Consider the following 18,669-nt stretch of genomic DNA (forward strand, 5'->3'; position numbering starts at 1 on the left):
AATCGAAAAATCCAAATGCGATTTGAAAGCAGTTTTTAATTTAAGAGGTTTTGCAAAGTAATTGGACCTAAATTGGACAAAAAAAAGGTAATTGGCCATGAAAACTGGTAAGCAGTTTCATGAACAGGTGAGGTCTTTTCCATCTTTTTTTGTTTTTCTTCCAAAACAAATGAAGCAGATACAATATCTGAAGTTGATCCGTTAACTTGTAGCAGCAGCAGTAAGAAATATATGGAAAATATGGAGCAGCATACATTAAGAGAGGATACTGATGACTTGCTTAATGAAAACAACCCTTTCAATGTGAGAGAGCAGACAGCATAGAAAAAGCAATAAAAGCTTTCCGAGTCTTACTAAACACTTGGAGCTTGGTTCGTCCCTCTGCTTCCTCAGGTGTGATAGTTTTGATGACACAGATAAACTCCAAGTTATCCTTCACTCCCACATCTCTGATAACCAGCACAGCAGCGGTTCCAGTGACGTTCAAGCTGATCCGGTCCGTGAACGGTGTGTTTTGTTCTGCAGCCTCATGCATTGGTTCCTTGTTGTAGATTCTCTGTCTCTTCTTATTAGGTAGCACCTAAAGGTCAGAGTTCACAGAATCAAACATCAATCAAACAGAGAAACATGACACCCATCACACATCTGTGTGTTTCTGAGCACGTTAAGCTTCACCAAACTCACATAGAACCACTGTATGGTGGTGCCGCCCAGGCCCTCGTCAGTTGTAAACATGCAGGTGATCTGAGCCGTGTCTCCAGCCATTACCTCCACTTTGTCCTCCATGTTCACCTCCACTATGGCCCATGCTGAAAAAAAGAGACATCTTACCCACCAACATATATATATTTTTACAAGAACTGGCCAATTTATTATGCAATTCGGTGCTGCACATACAACTAATTATCTACTTAGCTTTAAACTGATCTCTTTTCAAAGTTCTCATTTAAAAGAGGACCGTTACACTCTGACTCACTGACATGACTTCCATGGCATTATTTTCACAGCTCTGTAGCTGTTGTGTAGCCTGCTGCTGTATGACAGTTAGTGGCACAGTCAGCCTTTATGCAAATATAGTTTAAAATGATATGACTGATTCAGCAAACCAGTATAATGCTGCAACAGGGAACCATCAAGCTTCATAGCAGGACACACTTTATTTTCTCTGTCTAGCCAGTTGATATGAGTCCTTCCTTTAGTATCCAGCCTACCCCTCTCCCTGCTGTACGCCTAGCCTCCCAGTACTCCCAGTACTCCCATGCACTTTCTTCACTTTCCTGCCTACTTTAATTTTTCTCTACTAACATTCACTCTACCACCAACCCCTTCTCCAACCCTCTGCATGTGTTGGAGAAGTTGTTTTTAAATCACAAACTTTTTTCTGGCCCTGAATTTCTTGCATCCATACCAAGATATATGAAATTCAGCAATAACATCCTTATATCAACAAGAACAATCAACGCTTAACCACTAATGGAAATGGACAAGATGGAGATACAACAAACCCAAAACAGGCAAAGAATCAAAAATAAATAACAGGGAAGAAAGTTGTTGCGAGTCAAAAGGAAGAGGGAGATGCTATGACAGGAATGAGAAGCCCACCCATGTCCACATTAATGTGCTGCATTCCAACATGTCACCCTCTCACAGGAAGAAAGGCCCAATTTACAGGCAACATAGTAGCCCCACTGTTCCTTTATGATCTGCCTCTGAGGACCGAGTGATTTTCCCCCTTCCAGGATCTCCTGATGTGAGGCATCCTTTAAATCTAAAGGAGGGACCCCCAATTACACTTTACATCCCAGTGTCTCAGTGGATGCTTGAGATGCCAATAAGAGATATAGCCTGGAGGTCATGAGGCTGCCAGGTTTGATTTAATCTTTCCTGAGTGTCTGTGTATTGTGAGCGATGGCGGGAAACATCTTAGTTTATGTCAACTGAAGCTTAAGAGAATGTAAATATGATTCCTAAGTGTCCTGCAATAAGCAGTTTGAGCTTCAGGAACCACTGACAGTTTTTAACCAGATTCCTGGTGAGTACATATTTAAAAAGACTAAAAGTAAATGTGAGTTAAAATGATACTGTGTGTTATTTATAACAGTTTATCAATCTAGCTATGAGTACATAGCTTAGCATGTAGCACTAGCAACTTCTGATCAAACACAAACCTGGAAAAGTCCACTGGCACAAAGCAGCTGATTTTACAAATGAAGATAAAATGATACTAAAAGAAACATATGAAGTGGTTAAGTACACAATACAGGATGAAAGCAGCAAAACAGCCACAGACAAAGCAGCGATGTAAGTGTGTGTGTGTGTGTGTGTGTGCGTGCGTGAGGAAAATTGTGGTCTGAGATCAAAGAATTAAAAAAAAGAAAAGAAAATCTGCATAATAAATTGCTATAATTACCTAATTAATATATTTTGGATATAGATTAAGAACAATGAAACTGTTTTCAAACCATTTGCATTATGGGATACAGTTGCTTCTAATAATCTATTTTTATAACTGATGCTCATGGTGGAAAGACTTCAGCCCGCTTTAGTCTCTGCACACCAGTTACTGAGGTATCAAACAGGATTGGTGAAGCTATTTTCGGGAGCACTGATTGGTCTTTAAGCGGTGATTTCCTTTCTGTTGGTCTCTAATCTCAAACACAACCTTCTATGGAGCCAGTTAAGTCTGCAGAATAAGTTACCATGGCCATGTATCCCCTTCGTAATAGTGAAGACAGAGTTAAACCTGAAGTTATCCTTGTTCCATAACTGTAACCTGGACACAGTTCAGCTGTCATCACACAGCTTTCTACTGTTTCTTCCATTTATACATAAAACACAAAGCTTTATGGCTTTGTTATTTATTGTTAAAGTCACAGTTAAGTCGATGACTGATGAAGTTATGGATTTTATTGGCAGCTGTGATAAATTAGAGAGAAATGACACTTCCTTTCCGCTCTGTCATTGCTTCACCCTGCTAGCATTACGAAAATCTATGCGCTGTGATCCAAGTGATCAAAGAGGATGATGTAAGCGTAGACACTAAAAGGATATAAAAGGTTTTAGCTTTTAGCGTTATACATAACTGGAAATTTCGGTCCGTTTTTTTTCCAAACATTTTAAGTAAAATATTGGTGGACACGTGTGGCTGTGCACTCTTTGTATTAATGACAAATCTGGGCATAACTTGCTGAGGCACTCTTAAGCAACTAGAGCTACTACTGCAGCACATGCACCTACGATGAGTGTGGAGCGCAGCACAGGGGAAGAAAAACTTGGTAAAGCAGTTTTTGTTCCTTCCAAAAGAAAAACTCCAAATATGTATTTTTAGAAAGGCATTATCCTGCGTCCAACATCAAAAGACACTCCATGCAGGAAAAAGTGTCAGATGTGTGGTCTGGCAGTTAAAGTGAATTATCACAACACCAGGACTGTCCACTGATGAGCTCATCACCCACACACATCCCTGCTCCACTCCTGTTGTTTCATCTCATTATCATTTCATTGGATAACGCACGTTTACAGTAACAGCTGCCCCCGAGCTAAACCTCTCACTACTGCAACAACAACAAACATACTTTCCTTTTCTTCCTCACCTCCTGTCTCTCACCCCCCGCCCCTTTTCTCCCGCTCTGCTGCGTGTTACTGTTTACTAATGGAGCTGGACGGATGCTTTCCTGTTAAAGAAATCCAATTAGTTTCTCCAACATAGACATTTCCTGGCCATTAGCGACGGAAGGACAACGCTGACTCACTCGCAGCACCCCATCCCCGACCTGAGGACTCACCTACAGTAACAACTGGGATTGAGATTGCTGCTGTGCAGTTGAAGCTTTATGTTGTGCAAACTCTTTCCCCATCACGTCTGACAGCTGGAGTGTTTGCTCATGGGAATCTCAATCACATCTCATTAGTAACTTGACCAGTATTCATCTCCACAGTGCATCCATCAGAGAAGCTCCCCGCAAGGCATTGGATCGAAGCTCTCCTCATGATGAGAGAACGGATATTAGAGTCAGTGTGCAGCGGATATCAGTCTTAAATAAACGTGACAGAGAAAAAGCTGCGCAGCAGAAAGCTGGACCTCGCCACGGTTTCCACTTTGCAAATGATATTCTTTCCACTGACGAGTGCTGAGACAATGATTTCACATACTGATGTTGGTATTATTAAATGCAAAATGTGCTTTCATTACCGATTTCCTTACCAATGTGTTTTCTTGTTTTTCACAAATCTTGATCAGATGATCTTGGTCAGAAACTTTACCTGACTTGTTTCATTCAAGTATCCACTCAGTTTTCCATCATGCAATAGGACCGTCAGTCAGCTTTGGATATATTAGGTGTTTATTCTCTCTTATGCATCAGACAAAGCCATCGAGGAGGCCTCTGACTGGTCTAAAAATCAGTATGCAGCATGACAGCAATCTCAGAAATAAAGGGGCATACTCAGCAGCAACAAGAACAGGGAGTCCTGCAAAAGCTGACAGAGAGCAGTTCAACTGCTCATTAAAAAAATCTAATCAGCTAATCACATGGAAGTAACTCAATGCATTTAGGCAAGATGGTCAAGATGACCTGCTGAATTTGGCTAAACATGGCGTGGATGTTGGTGCCAGATCGGCTGGTCTTAGTGTTTCTCAAACTGCTGATCTATTGGTAGATCATGAAACACATCTTTGGGCTTTAGTCTGAAAAATGGTTTCAGACTTTCTGGGTGAAAATGTCTTTTTGATATCGGAAAACAATAGCCAGACAGGAAGGCAGTAACAGTAACTTAAAAAAAAAAAACACTTTTTACAACCAAGGTATGCAGAAGAGCGCCTCATAAGGTGCAACATGCTGAACCTTGAAGCCACAGCAGGAGAAGACCATATAGCGTGCCCCTCCTCTCAGCTAAGAACAGGAAACTGACCTCAACAAAACTGGCAAGCAGAAGATTTGAAAAATGTTGCCTGGTCTGAAAAGTCTCCACTTCTGCTACAACATTTGGATGGTAGGGTCAGAATTTGGCATAAAAACATGAAAGTATGGATCCATCCTTCCGCATATCAACGGTTCAGGCTGCCAGCAGTGATGTAATGGTGTGGGGGATATTTTCTTGGCAAATTTTGGACCCCTTTGTACCAAGTGACCATCTTTTAAGTGCCACAGCCTATGATCACAGTGTTTCCATCTTCTGATGGCTGCTTGCAGTATAATAATCATATATAACCATGTCATAAAGCTCAAATCATCTCAAACTGTTTTTCTGAACATGAAAATAATTTCACTGTACTCAAATGGCCTCCACAGACACCAGTTCTCAATCCAACAGAGCATTGTTGAGATGTAACGGAAAATTTGCATCATGGATGTGAAGCAACTGTGTGACGCTATCATGTCAATATGGACCAGAATCACTGAGGGATGTTTCCAGCTCTTTGTTGAATCTATGGGGTCTCTGCATCCATCCGGGGTGGCTGTAGCTCATCAGGTAGAGCAGGTTATTGGTTGCTCCAGTCTGCATGCCAAAGTATCCTTGGGCAAGATATTAGCAACAAGTTGCTCTGCATTGCATCCACTGGAGTGGAAATGTTAGATAGAAAGCACTTAAGCAGGTGTGAATGTGGCATGTTGCATAAAGTTCTTTGGGTGCTCAGGTAGAGTAAGAAAGTGCTACATAAGAACCATGTTTCTCTGTCTTTCTCAGCAATCTTTCATCTCACCTGATCTACTTCAGTCTCAACATGTATAATAATGGGGGATTGGAGCAGTTTAAAGTCGAGTGTGAAGCTGCTGAACAGGAGGAACCCAAAGATGAGATCACTGCTCATCCAGATAATTTCACTAGATCAGAATCAAAACTTAAAAAAGAAAAAAAAACTGACTGACTGAAATCTACTTTTGCCACTGCCATCATATCAGTGATTGCAGTAGTTGTCATAGACAATGAAAACTAATGAAAACTAATGTTTTTGGAGTGAAAAAATAGAGATGGACTTCAAAAATCAACAATAAATCAAAGCTCAAAGCTTTTTCTTCTTTGGAGAAGGAGGGAAACTGAATTCTGGATCTTACACATCTGCATATGAGAGCTCCATATGTGTGTCAGCACTGATAATCAAGCCTCAAAGAGCTCTCATCTCTCTTCAGCTCTTACAAAGACGCTCCAGTCAAAGCTGCGGGTGATTCCCTCTACAGAGATAGCTGTCTCAGTTCAGCTGTCCCTGCAAAGCACAGTCCATCCCAAAAGAGGGTGCACTGTATTCAAACACAAAATTAGACCCACTTAAAGATAAGAGGCTCACACAGCAGAGGCACGCAGGGTAAGAGACAATAAGCTCAAGAGGAAGTCATAACAAAGACTCACAGGAGTCTTTGATTTCATTGTTAATAAAACAATTGGTTGCTATCTGTTACTATTTGATTAAAAAAATGCTTCCTGCCGAGCTCTTAGCATCTGTGGATGCTTACCCACACCTACAAAATCTCTTTTCTTTCATGCCTCTGACTATGATAACAATGGCAGACAATTTTCGGTACATACAAAAGTCTAGTTGCTGCTAATCAGCAAGCAAAGTGAAGCCAGGGTGCATTCATTTTAACACTGCAGGCCTCCATCCGACAGGAGCAGAGCACAGAAGAAATGGTCCGTGTGGTCGTTCAAAGCCTGGAATCTGTTTTACGTTTAGCACCGCGATGGATTCATTGACAGGCTTGAACCTGCCGCCTGTTTTCTCTGGCAACGAGCCCAGACCGCAGTTGATCGCCAGAGGAGAGGGCAGGACGTACACCTTCAGCACATTCACTGGCGTTCTACTTAGATAACTGTCCTGTGCTCTTTTTAAAATGGTGGTCTAGGTGAGGACCAGCGCCCCACAAGGATGGCTGGAAAATCCATCGTTCACTCATGTTTCATCCAAGCTGACACCGGGCCAAAGACAACAAATACCTCATCACACCTACAGCCAATTTAAAAAATCAACAGTTACCCAAAAGGAGAAAGCTGAAAAACACACATGCAATCCCACAGATAAGACAGTGCACCATCACGGTGCCCCAGTGGAAAACCTCCTCAGCCAAGATCTAGGTTGCGTGAGAAGTAGTTGAGGAGCAGATCTAAGTGTTCTAGCAGGATTATGTGGCCTGAGAAGTTCACTAAGATAACTCTGCGCTAATTTATTAATAGTTTTGAATGTAAGCAGTAATATTTTAAATTGAATACGGTACTTAATGGGCAGCCAGTGCAAGCCAGGTAGAACAGGAGTGATAGAGCAGAATTTCCTGGTACCAGTCAGGTACACAGATACAGATGATTGTCATTAAAATTGCACAACTGACTTTAGCTAAAGCGACAGCTCGAGATTTCATCTTACACCACACAGGAGGGAAATTCTACTTCTTTGTTTTCCAGTTAGATTTTTGACAGGAAATAAAGTGCAGGACCGTGACTCCAAAAAACATGAAAACACCCCCCCACCCCGCCCGTGTGAATACGTTTAGCCAACATAATCTATCGGGCTTTCCTTCCTTAACTTGTGTTGTCAGTGCCTAAGCAAATATTGTAGGGAAAGTAAAGCCTGGCATGTTCATTTTCAAAACGCTGCAACTTGACAGATTCATTTATTACCGATATTTCCTGACTGTCTTCATAAAAACGGTGTTTTCTCTGTTTTAAATAAGAGCAAGAGCAAATTTCAGGTGAAATGGGGGCGCTATCTGTCAAAATATCCCAAATATGGATGAACAGGCTGCTGTTAAGTCTGCTCCAAGAAGGGGCCAAAAGCACTTTCTCAGATTTGACAGAAAGAAAAGGATCAGATCAAAGCAAGCAGCGGCCGAGGAGACGATTACTAAGGTCGATGGAAAACAGACATAGGAAACCTGGCGGGTTTTGTTTTTGTCTGTCTGTAAGATGTGCGCTCACACACGCACACACACGTCACTAAGCTGTAACTACTGACCTGAACTTGAGCCTCGGCTCATGAAATAAGCACACCGTTACGTTACTGCAAACATCTGAGGACAACTAGCACATGACACACTTCCTTCTCTGCTACGTCTCATTCGCTGCTCCCCAAACGCTTAATTCAGTGAATCTGCAGCAGTCAGCAGGCAGACACGGCCCTGAATTCATTTATCTAAAGGAGAGAAAGCGCAGTTCTGTTTGCATTACAGTGTCCTTGTATAATCAGCTTCCTCTGTCCCAGGGTTACATTTTAAGGTGCTGTATTAATATTTACATAGCAAGGATTCCCCCGCTTTAGGCTCCGATTCATGTTTATGCCCAAAAGAAAAGTCTGAGAATCCGCTGGATCAAAACATGAACGGACAACCATCGAATGTTATAGTCCAGAGAAGAAGAAGTAACATGGAGGCAGCAGAGCTTATCTCTCTGTACTGCGAGCTGGTCATGATCCTATTTTTAATGGCCATAATCTGTGCGTTATCCTGTCTGGTGACAGCACTGCTGAGAGGCATAAAGGCAGAATAAACAGGACAGCACACGAGAGCTTAATTATCTTAAAAATAACAAGGACTGTATTAAATCTAATTATAATTAATATGCTAAATTTACTGCCCCGGACTCTGTCGTGAAGAGCAGGATGCATGCCTCCCGTGTATGTGAACCAAATAATTTCCCTTATGCGTGCTGGTGAAACGAGGCGACAGCTCGGTGACATATGTTTCCAGCCCTGTCACATCTAAGAATAACAATGGCCTATCAAGCTTGTTTGCTTATATGATACAGCAGAATTATGGCGCGTTGACCTGACTGGCACCAGAAATAGGCTGAGAGAGTGAGAGGGAGCATGGGAAGGACGGTGCCTCAGCCAGGCTGCTTTTTGTACAGATGTAAATAAGTCTGAGAAAAGTGAATAGACCATAGATGAGGAAAGAGATGGAGGGAAGAAAAAGGGAAAGAGAAGCGAGGAGTGGGGATAAATCAAGGTGGCTGTACAGGTTGTATTTAGGTCTCTGAGAGCTGCTGTGTCCTCTGACATTTATCACGCAGTAATCCCTCAGCGGCACACTTACTGTATCTAACACGGAGGAAATGCAATCAGGCTAAAGATAAAGGAGAGAGCCGTTCGAAGAGCCAGAACTTTTATTTGCTCCTGACAAGCTTCAGGGTGCAGTTTCCCAGTCGGGTCATGAAACGGCTTCAAAACCACTCAGCAGTCAGGCATTTGTAATGACAGCTATTCAAAGTAGCTGCATTATCACTGAGAGGCAGTTATGGCTTTGCAAATGTTGGAACTGTAGTCTCTGTAAATTTTTCATCAGCCTACTTAATGTTTTTACCTTCCAAACAAGCTGTCGCCCCTTCACGCTGCAGTCGGGCTTGTAATAATTTTAAAAGTGAGCCGTCCTGACAATTTTTACCACAGTACGAAAGAACAAAAGAAGTCAGGTGAAGATATCGCACCTAAAGAGAAAAAACCTTAGACGATACCGTGAATTAAAGTTAACTCACTAAACGGTAAATCTTTGCATATTTAAAGATGTATTAAGATCTCAATATGATTTATAAAATACATTTACTGGTCAAATAGACTGTATAAAGTGCACCGCTTTAAAGCTAAATTGTTGAAGCGATAGGAGTGCACTCACTTCTGATAAACGGTGAGTTTTTGAGGTGACTTGAGGGCAAAAACATAAAATGCCGCAAGATATATAATTAACTGACCGCATTGGTTTTTTAACTTCATGATTTTATTTGGTTTTGGCGGTCATGGGGTACAGTCTAAATCTGATGCTTTTTGACCTCTCTTGGTTGACTAACACGTTTGTCCTATAGCAGCTACCATAGCTGGGATTACGCCCTTGAATCCTGAGGGATATGAAAACAGAATCTGCAATCTAATGACATGTAGTGGTGAAAATTTCACACAATTGCAGCTTTAAATGAGAAGATCATAATTGGCATTTGTGGTTCATCTTGACATCAAGAAAAGATTTTAGAAATATGCTTCATAGTGTCTCTGTGCTAACTGAGAAATACTAATTCCCCACAAATCTTTGTATGAATTAGTTTAGCTTGTAATTATGTATTATTATTATTAAACATTGATAAAGTAACTGTTGAAGTGGAAAAGTAAATTGCCGGATGTAGTTGACATAGCTGACCTATAATGGTTTGCTCCCTGTTGGCTAGCTAAAAGGTCACAGTTGGGCTAATATAAACACAAGAGGAAAGCTGGAGAGGCCCAAAAAGGAACACTGATTATTTAAAGGGATATTTTTATTTATCAAATAAACAAAGAAATGAAGACATTTTAGCTCAGTGGCTGAGCATGTACCCGCATGCTGCAAGACCAAATGTAGCAGCCTGGGTTAGACTCTGACCCGAGGCCGTGTGCTCTCTTACTCCTCACTTTCCTGTCTCCTCTTCACTAAAAGCATCGATTAAAGGCAAGAAAAGCCCCCAAAAATGATTTGGGAAAGAAGATGGAGGATGGATGGATTACACTGATTATATTGAATGGATCAGTAGACTCTTTAGTTATATTTCTACTAATAAGAAATGAATGTTGCGTTAGCGTGACCTTGTACCTTTGTCTAAGATCAAGGAGGCAACAAAATAATTTCTGATGCTGCCTTTAGTTGCAATGGCAGATATCACTATAAATAAAAAAATAAAAGCTAAAAATAAAATTGCTTCCTCGAGTTTACTTAATTGTTTATGGATACCATCCCCTTCATCTGCATCTTTCTCTTTCCCTCTCCGGACATAGCCTGCTTCAAGCTACGCAACTATAGTATCTCACGTGCAGCTGGAGATTAAACTGCACCTGCTCATGTCACAGGACTCACGGTTGAATTAGTGAGGCTAAATAATATCTTCTTATCTTGTTAGAAAGATTTTTAAAATGGATAAAAGTTCTTATCGCTATCTATTTACACTATTTCATTTCAAGATTATGTTATGTGAAAAATAAAGTATTTATGCGTCTGAGATTCGTCTCTGTTTTTTTAGGCTAATAACAGGGCTCAGTGAACAGGAATACATCCACATTTATTCTTGATCTCTAAATAAATAAATGACATTGACTTTCTCTATAGACATATTCGACAGATGGACAGATCCACTGTGGAACAACTGAGTTTGGTCAACTCGTCTCAGTTAAATGGTGCAAAAGAATGTAACTCTTGCAAACACACAGTGAAGTCCTTGTCACATGAAGCATTTTAATGCACACATGTCACGCAAGACCAAGACCCCACACACACATACACACACACACACACACACACACACAGACACACACATCTCTGGCACAGCAGACACATTTCTCCATAATGCCATGAGTAATCCACTCAAATAAAAGAAAGATTGACTTTTCTGCAGCATGGATTAATAAATATACATGATGTGTCACCACTGGATTTTGTTACGCATTTCTCATATCCAGCAAACAATTGTGCATGCTGTATTCGTGCAGATAATCTTTTATTTTTTATTATCCACAGTTCACAAAGCCACTTGTAAAGGATCTCTCCATTAACGCGTCAATACCAGAAGCCTCTTAGTTCGGGTGATTGTTCTGGTTTCCCTTCATGAATATGCATGCTCTTTTTCACCCTGTTGGCTTGCATTAGCTGTTACAGGCTAGTGAGGCTTTAGGTAATTAATCAGGACTCCCATGCAGAGGAGACACTGATGCAACTTTTGGCCAGGCGGATGGCTCCATGTTGGCTGCACGCAGCAGCTCTCCTGAAGCTGTGAGTAACCGCCGACAGCAGCAAACAGAAGCAGCATCTAAAAACTGGACTCAGTGTAAACATATCAAGGAGAGTCAAGCAGATGTAGCTCATCAGTATCAAACTAAGCACACATTTCAGATTGTTAGTGCTGAATAGCCAGCTAATCACGCGGGATGAACGCACTTAGAAGGAACTTGCTAGATCTGAAACACGGCTGAAAGATTTATTTGCACAGGTGCAAACAAGAGGCTGTTCTCTTGCCTTTAGTCATTAGATTGAAAATTATCCAGGAAGATATCAGCTCGTGTGTGTTAGAAGCAAATGAGAATCAGTCTAAATTCTTCTGTTTTGTTGAGTTAAAAATATCCACGTTGTTATAAATGTTTTGGTTTAATGACGATGGCAGAATGGTTTTATAAGCTGCCTTTGTTTCTGGAACTTGGAAAAGACATCTGGGCGTATTGTGTTATGCATGAGATAATATTCAATCAATCAATTAATCAAAATCAATCATTAACAGATGAGTTGAATCAGCTGATGGCAAGTAATCTGGTTAGGTACTGATTTTGCTGTTTAACAAAATGTTGAGCACTGATTCCGTTTTTAGGGCACCGTGAGTGATTTTGACCAATACTAACACTACACAGGAAGTCGGAGTGTACAAACAACTGCAATAAACACCTAGAACATAACATCACATAGGATACTGGGACTGTTATGAAGGAGCGCAAAAATAAAGTTATATAAAGCTTATAAAGACAGTAAATTAATCACATCACACATTTTCTTACACCTATCCAGGACTCGGTCGCCAGGCAGCAGCCTAAGCAGACAAGCCCAGACCTCCCTCTCCCCGGCCACCTCCTCCAGCTTGTCCGGGGGAACACCAAGGCGTTCTCAGGCCAGCCGAGAGATATTAAAAATTAAATTAATTAATATTGATTAAAGTAATATTGAGCAGAATTGATGCTCTATCCACTGAAACAGGATGCTGTGCCTGGACACCATATATTTACCAATAAGCTGAAATCAATTCTGCTCAGTATTACTTTGATCTCTTTATAAGATTACTGGTGCGGCCCTCCACAACAGTCCCAGTGTCTCATGTGGCCCACTGGGAAAATGAAATGACTTCTGAGCTAAAGGACAGTTTCACAGTATTGCATTAATTTACGTAGGGTTTAAGAAACACAGCCATGCGCCTAGAAAAAGAGAATAGAAAAAGACAGAGAAAGGAAGTAAGAATTAACTTATTGTACTTTTAAAATATTTATTTTAAAAAAGGTTTTGCTAATATTTTATTGGGGGATTAGACCGTAGCAATTTACAGCATTCAGAATGTAAACTATGATGAACAGTTCAATTCATCTTTATATAAAAATGTCTGTCCAGAGAAACTGCACCTGTGAATTTTTTATTGCATCTTTATGAGATTATTTTTGGGGGCGTGGGGGTGGTTCTGCTTTTACTAGACAGATGCTCTTCTGATAAAAAAAAAAAAAGAAGATGTTGAGAAGGAGACTGGGCGTTTTTGTGTTTTTGAACAAAGTCAGAGGCACACTAGGCACAGACTTAGCTCACCAGGATGCCACCTTCTGATGTTGCACAGACTTTTAATCAAAGAAAGAACTGAAAGTATTATAGATGATCGTTAGAGGAAGCCATATTGCACTGCATTGCGAGTAGGAACACAGCACTCCTCTGTCTGGGCCTTCGCGGGGTTAGGTGATATGTTTAAATTGTTGAGTCCAGTGACAAAGAGATGGACGGTGGCAGCTGTAGCAACCAAATTGCACGTTCTCACAATGCTTCAGAGAAAACAAGGTCAACTTGTCACGCTGGCCTGCCAGACACTTTCTCCAACACGCACAGATCCCCGGGGTGTTCAGGAGCCAAATTCCGGCCAGATCCACTCAACATGCCATCAGAATTAACGATTTCCAAAAAGGCAGAGGAGACGGAGTACACAAAGAATGTAAATACAGTGGAGAGAATCAGAGCAGACCACACATCAGGGGAGATAGGGAGGGACTAGGCTGACTTTATATTACATTTCAGCGGCCCACCTGTTACAGAGATCAGCCGAAGCTAGACCTGGCTCGGTTCTCAGACTGTGTCTTTCAGAGGGGGCTCTGCTGACTCACAACTGTTACAACAGAACACTAATAAACCTTTGAATGGCTCTGTTATAAGGTCACCTCTGACAGCACTTGAAATGTTTTAAACTGAGCTGAGGAAATTAAAAAAAGACAGAGAGCTCTTTGTTCCCTCAACAATTAGCTGAAGAATTGATGTTAAAGTTAAAGTTAATGCCCAATGTCCACTAAAGCAGTGACTCAGGAGAAGAAGAAGAAGAAGACTTGTTTAAGTGTGAAAATGCATTTTAATATCCCAAATATATATACCTGTTACTGTGAAGGCAGCACAGGCAGCTTCACTCGTCCACCATTACTTTATCCATGTTTTCTGTCATGTCACCTGCATATACCTGGAATAACCGCACCTTAAATCTACCAACCAAGCCTCTGACAATGAGCTTGATGGTGAGGTAAGCATAAAGATTGTCTGGCTATGACCGGCGGGTTTATTCAATGAGTCAACGTTTTCTTTTCCTACTCATCGAATCACCAGCGTTTACTTTGTCATTCGTCCCATTTCGCTGTTGTGATTTCGCCTAGTAACATAAACCTGACAATCCAGCTGCTCCAGAGACACTCTCATAACCCCGAACGAGTCACATTAAAAAATTTTACTCCCATTTTTTGCTTTTTTAATAAACACCAATGAAAATCAGGGCATTTCAGCAGTCCCAGAACATAAACAGATCTGTGGACAGGCCTTCAGCAGCAGGTTTCAAAGACCTGAGGCCAGCCCCTCTTTGATAAGCAGCTCTTTGGTCTTCCCTCAGCAGCTACGCTCCAAAGAGAGTTCACTCCCTTCCCCGGCCTTTGATAATTACTTACTTTAACAAGACGTACTCCCCCTTTTTCAGAGTTTCCTTATTCATCTATTCTGCTATGCCCACACACTCAGAAACTCACAGACTTTTAAAAATGTGTCCATTCTGTGACTTTTGACTTCATGTAGGATGAGGTCATTTTCCCATGTCTAACTCCACTACTCTCATAATAATAAAAAGAAAACACTGTGCAATTACTCTCACAATCTGACACACTGATGCTCACTTGCGTTACTGTGTAGATGTCTATGAGTGTAGTGGAGTGAATCTCACTGGGCCATTTCCTTATGTCTGCTCTCATAATGGTACAAACGCCCCCTCCATCCTCTTTCCCACGTCCCAAGACTGCAAAAATGGTCTCCGTAATCAGCCGCTCTGCGAGCAACCAGCAATAAAATAACACACGTAGTTTGGAAGTATGGGAAAGGCCAACAGGGACAATATTTTTGTGCTATGCTGATCGTAACGATACAGAAACCGAGAGGAGGGAAGGGCAGGGGGGGCAGAGAGCGGTCTCATGACATGGCTTCAGAAGTATGAGATGTGTGCTGCTGGCATATTATGGCTAAAGATAGATCCCTGATACACATACTTCAAGCTTTCAATCCATTGACTCTGAGCTGGACAGAAATAACGATTCATTTTGTTTTTACATCCTTTTGTAACCTTTGTGTGCAGATGTAGTTTTTTTTAAGTGTTCATTAAAACAGATAAAACTACATTCTTAAAGTGCGAGTATCACAAAGACTAATTCTTTAGCAGCTGCCATTCCTAGAGTCTGAAAACTGACAGGACTGTATTTTTCTCACTGCACTTAACACTTAATTTATACTTCTGTGGTCCACAAGTGGAATATAGTCTACATAAGTGGGGAGTGTCGTTGCCACCCCTCGTTTCTATATATTTTGCAACGGAGTTTAAAACAGGTTTAGAGTTTTATTGAAACTTATAAAACTTTTATCTTTTAACTTTTAAAGATCCCCAGAAAACCTGGAGAAGGGTTGCTCAAGGCTACTTTAAAAATGGCACATAGACTGGCTCTTTGGAAGCTAAAATATAAAGAAATGAGGGGTGGCTCAAGACCTAGTCACATTACTGTATATCACATGAACATCAAGTAAAGCATTTAATAATATAAGCATTCCTGTGTTTGATTTTTGTCATTTGTAACATGCTGGAAGAGCTAAAAGTCTCATGGACTGGGAAACCTTTATGTGCTCTGTTACTGCATCTTTAGTGCTGATGTATTGCATCACATGGACGGATTGTATAGATGGGAATTACCACTTGAAGGCATTTATAACACAGCAACAAACAAACGGCTTTATACCTGAATGAACAAATAAAAAGTCATTGATCTGCGGCATCCAGACATTTCACTGGGTGGTACGTCGTAACAGAGGTAAAGATATCATTACGAGCCTTTAAAGGGCTGCAGTGGATTCTTGGTTAATGCCGTTATTCACACTAACGTCATCTCAGGATCTCACAAAAACAACGCCAGCGTTGATGCTCACACATCTCCTGCTCACATGCTTTATTTGCCAAAAGCTTTGCCTACTTATCACAGGACAAATGAAAAAAAGTCGGTTTTACATGCCCCACATGCTGCGGTGTTTGTGCTGAATTATGAAGCAAGCCGAGCGGCGAAAACAATGATCTCTTTTGAGAGCATCAGCTGTTTCTACTTCGAACGCAGACTGAAATGAAATGAATGAATCATATCAGACCACTTTCAGTGTCTTGAATGTGCGGCGTGACCCAGATACAGACAAATATTTCAGTTTCATTGGAAGAAAACGAACTTTGTTTGGAAAAATAAATTAGCTAGAACGATAAAACGAATGATAGCCTAATAGCAGAGGGGGAAATGCAAACAGTGGAACCGTTAACCAGCAGTTATCCGCCGTAACTAAACACTGTGAAGCCGCAGCAAACACATCAGTCTGCTCTGAGGAGTCAGCGGCACGGCGTCAGGGCTGAGGGCTCGTAGGTTGCATTAGGTTAAAAGGATCCTAATGTGCATTAGATCAGCACAAAAACAACATCCATTATTAAGCAGGGTGTTGAACTAACAGAGAGCAGGCCGACATCCCCAACAAGCCTCCGGTCTCCACTTGTGCCAGCGCAGCTCCCGGCGGACACATTCAGGTCCAAATATCAACACGCGTGTGAGCAGCTTCTACATGCTATCATGTTGTTGCTGTAAACAGCACAACAAAGCATGGAGAATGAGATGATTTAAGTGTTATTGCAGACTGACACCAGGTGCACAGTGGTACACAGAAAGTAAAGGCTAATTTAACCCAAGCAAATTAAATCACGGACCACAAACCAACATCTTATATGTCAGGGCGTGCTCGGTTAGTTCTTATTGTTCCACACAGCATAACTGGGTTTGGTTGTGGTCTCTGAATGTGAGACATCTTGGGGAGTGTTTTTATTCCTCAGTGCAGATTGTCCCAGAGATTTGAGCTCTTCAAACGTAAAGTTTAAGCTGCTTTTATTCTCTTTCATCTCTTTCATCCACCAAATAAATTCCAAGTTGAAGGCCACACTAGTCTGTCCACCACAGGCCAATCATCCTGTCTCACCTGTCTCCACACACACACTCCTATTTAACAGCACCCAATGAGAGCTACATGAGACAAAAAAAATCAAGATTTTAAAAAGATTTCTAGTTTTTCCCTTTTCAATAGTCCAACATATGACCCACACACCGACAACACTTAGCACAGAGACACAGAGAGACTGTGTGTGTTTGACCTCAGAGCTGAAACAAGAGACGGCGGAGCACTAAATCAGCTTCGGGGTGGAAGAGAGACAATTTCCCCAGCAGTGCATCAGCCTTTGACGGAGACGATTCCACATTCCTCTGCAGCCACTGCTACTACTCCCTCACCTTTATTCTCACCAATTACATAACAATTCCTCCAATATATGATTGAAATTGATGCTGTTTGAAGCCTCCATCTCTGCTGTGGTTTCAAACTGAACTTCAGTTTTAGATCTCAAATTTAAAACACATGCACACTTTTTTCCACCCCTCTCTCCTGGGTGCCATGAACTGCCTTCATGAACACGTTAGACTGTACATTATGCCGGGTTACATCAGTCGCACAGAGTTTTCCTCCATGTGCACTCCAACAGCTTTGCAGGTGTGCCCGCAGTGGAGTCTGCAAACCACACTTCACTCTTGAAAATGGAAAATCAAAGGCCGTCCTCATAGACTCACCTTGTTTCCATCTCACCCTCCTCTGACAGCATTTCTGCAGGTACTGGTTTTACTATTCTTCTGCTTTAATGTCTCATTGATGATTTTCAGGGTCACATATTTGCAGCCTGATAGCCTGCAGCTGTGTGGATGCTCTTAATAAAACTTATTTTCTTTGATAAGATTTTTAAGATATAAATGTGGTATTATACTCTATAAAGAGAGAATTGAGTTTTTTATTTCATGGTAGTTACTGAGATCGTGTCTCAAAAGTTTCCCTTAAACCTTTAGTGTCTCTCTTGTTCAGCATAGGTCTGGAAGTCTGTCTTCCACAAGGAGTGTAAGCCACAGAAGGTCAGCGCTGCAAAGGCTGGCTGTTTGCAGAGTGCTGTATCAACGCAAATTAACCAAAATTTGACTGGAAGGGAAATGTGCACAAGCACCTACAGGAATTTTTGCAGATAATTTTTAATTAAAGTCCATTCGAGAACTTTAAAAGGAAATAAAAAATAAAATTTGCATTTCATTTGGAAATTAAGTTCCTGGAGTCTGGATGAAGAGTATAGAAGTGCAGAATCCAAGGTGTTTCTGCAGTCAGTGAGGATTTGCATGTCCTCCTGATGGTGTTGGTAGCTGGTGGGTCCGTAGTGCTCTATCAAGTCCAAAATCAAGGCCTCCATCATGTTTCCATCTGTGGACGAGCTTTATGGAGATGCCAATTTTCTTTTCCAGCAGCACTTAGCACCTGCCCACATTGCCAAATTACTACTGAATGGTTTGCTGATCTCATTATTAGCGTGTTTGATTGG

At 41.3% G+C, this 18,669-nt stretch overlaps 1 protein-coding gene across 9 annotated transcripts in view; it reads right to left on the reverse strand.

The window, feature by feature from the left end:
• mcamb (melanoma cell adhesion molecule b) overlaps window positions 1–18,669 on the reverse strand; it is a 43,995-nt gene that overhangs the window by 14,494 nt on the left and 10,832 nt on the right. For all 9 annotated transcript variants that reach the window (XM_031749918.2, XM_039622888.1, XM_031749919.2 and 6 more), the window contains exons 2-3: window positions 685–809; window positions 355–580 (exon numbers count right to left, since the gene is read on the reverse strand). In XM_031749918.2, the coding sequence (XP_031605778.1) occupies window positions 355–580; window positions 685–809 (351 nt within the window). The remainder of the gene's footprint in view (window positions 1–354; window positions 581–684; window positions 810–18,669) is intronic.

This window comes from Oreochromis aureus, linkage group 14 (assembly GCF_013358895.1).
Source record: "Oreochromis aureus strain Israel breed Guangdong linkage group 14, ZZ_aureus, whole genome shotgun sequence".
In the NCBI taxonomy this organism is placed as follows: Eukaryota; Metazoa; Chordata; class Actinopteri; order Cichliformes; family Cichlidae; genus Oreochromis; species Oreochromis aureus.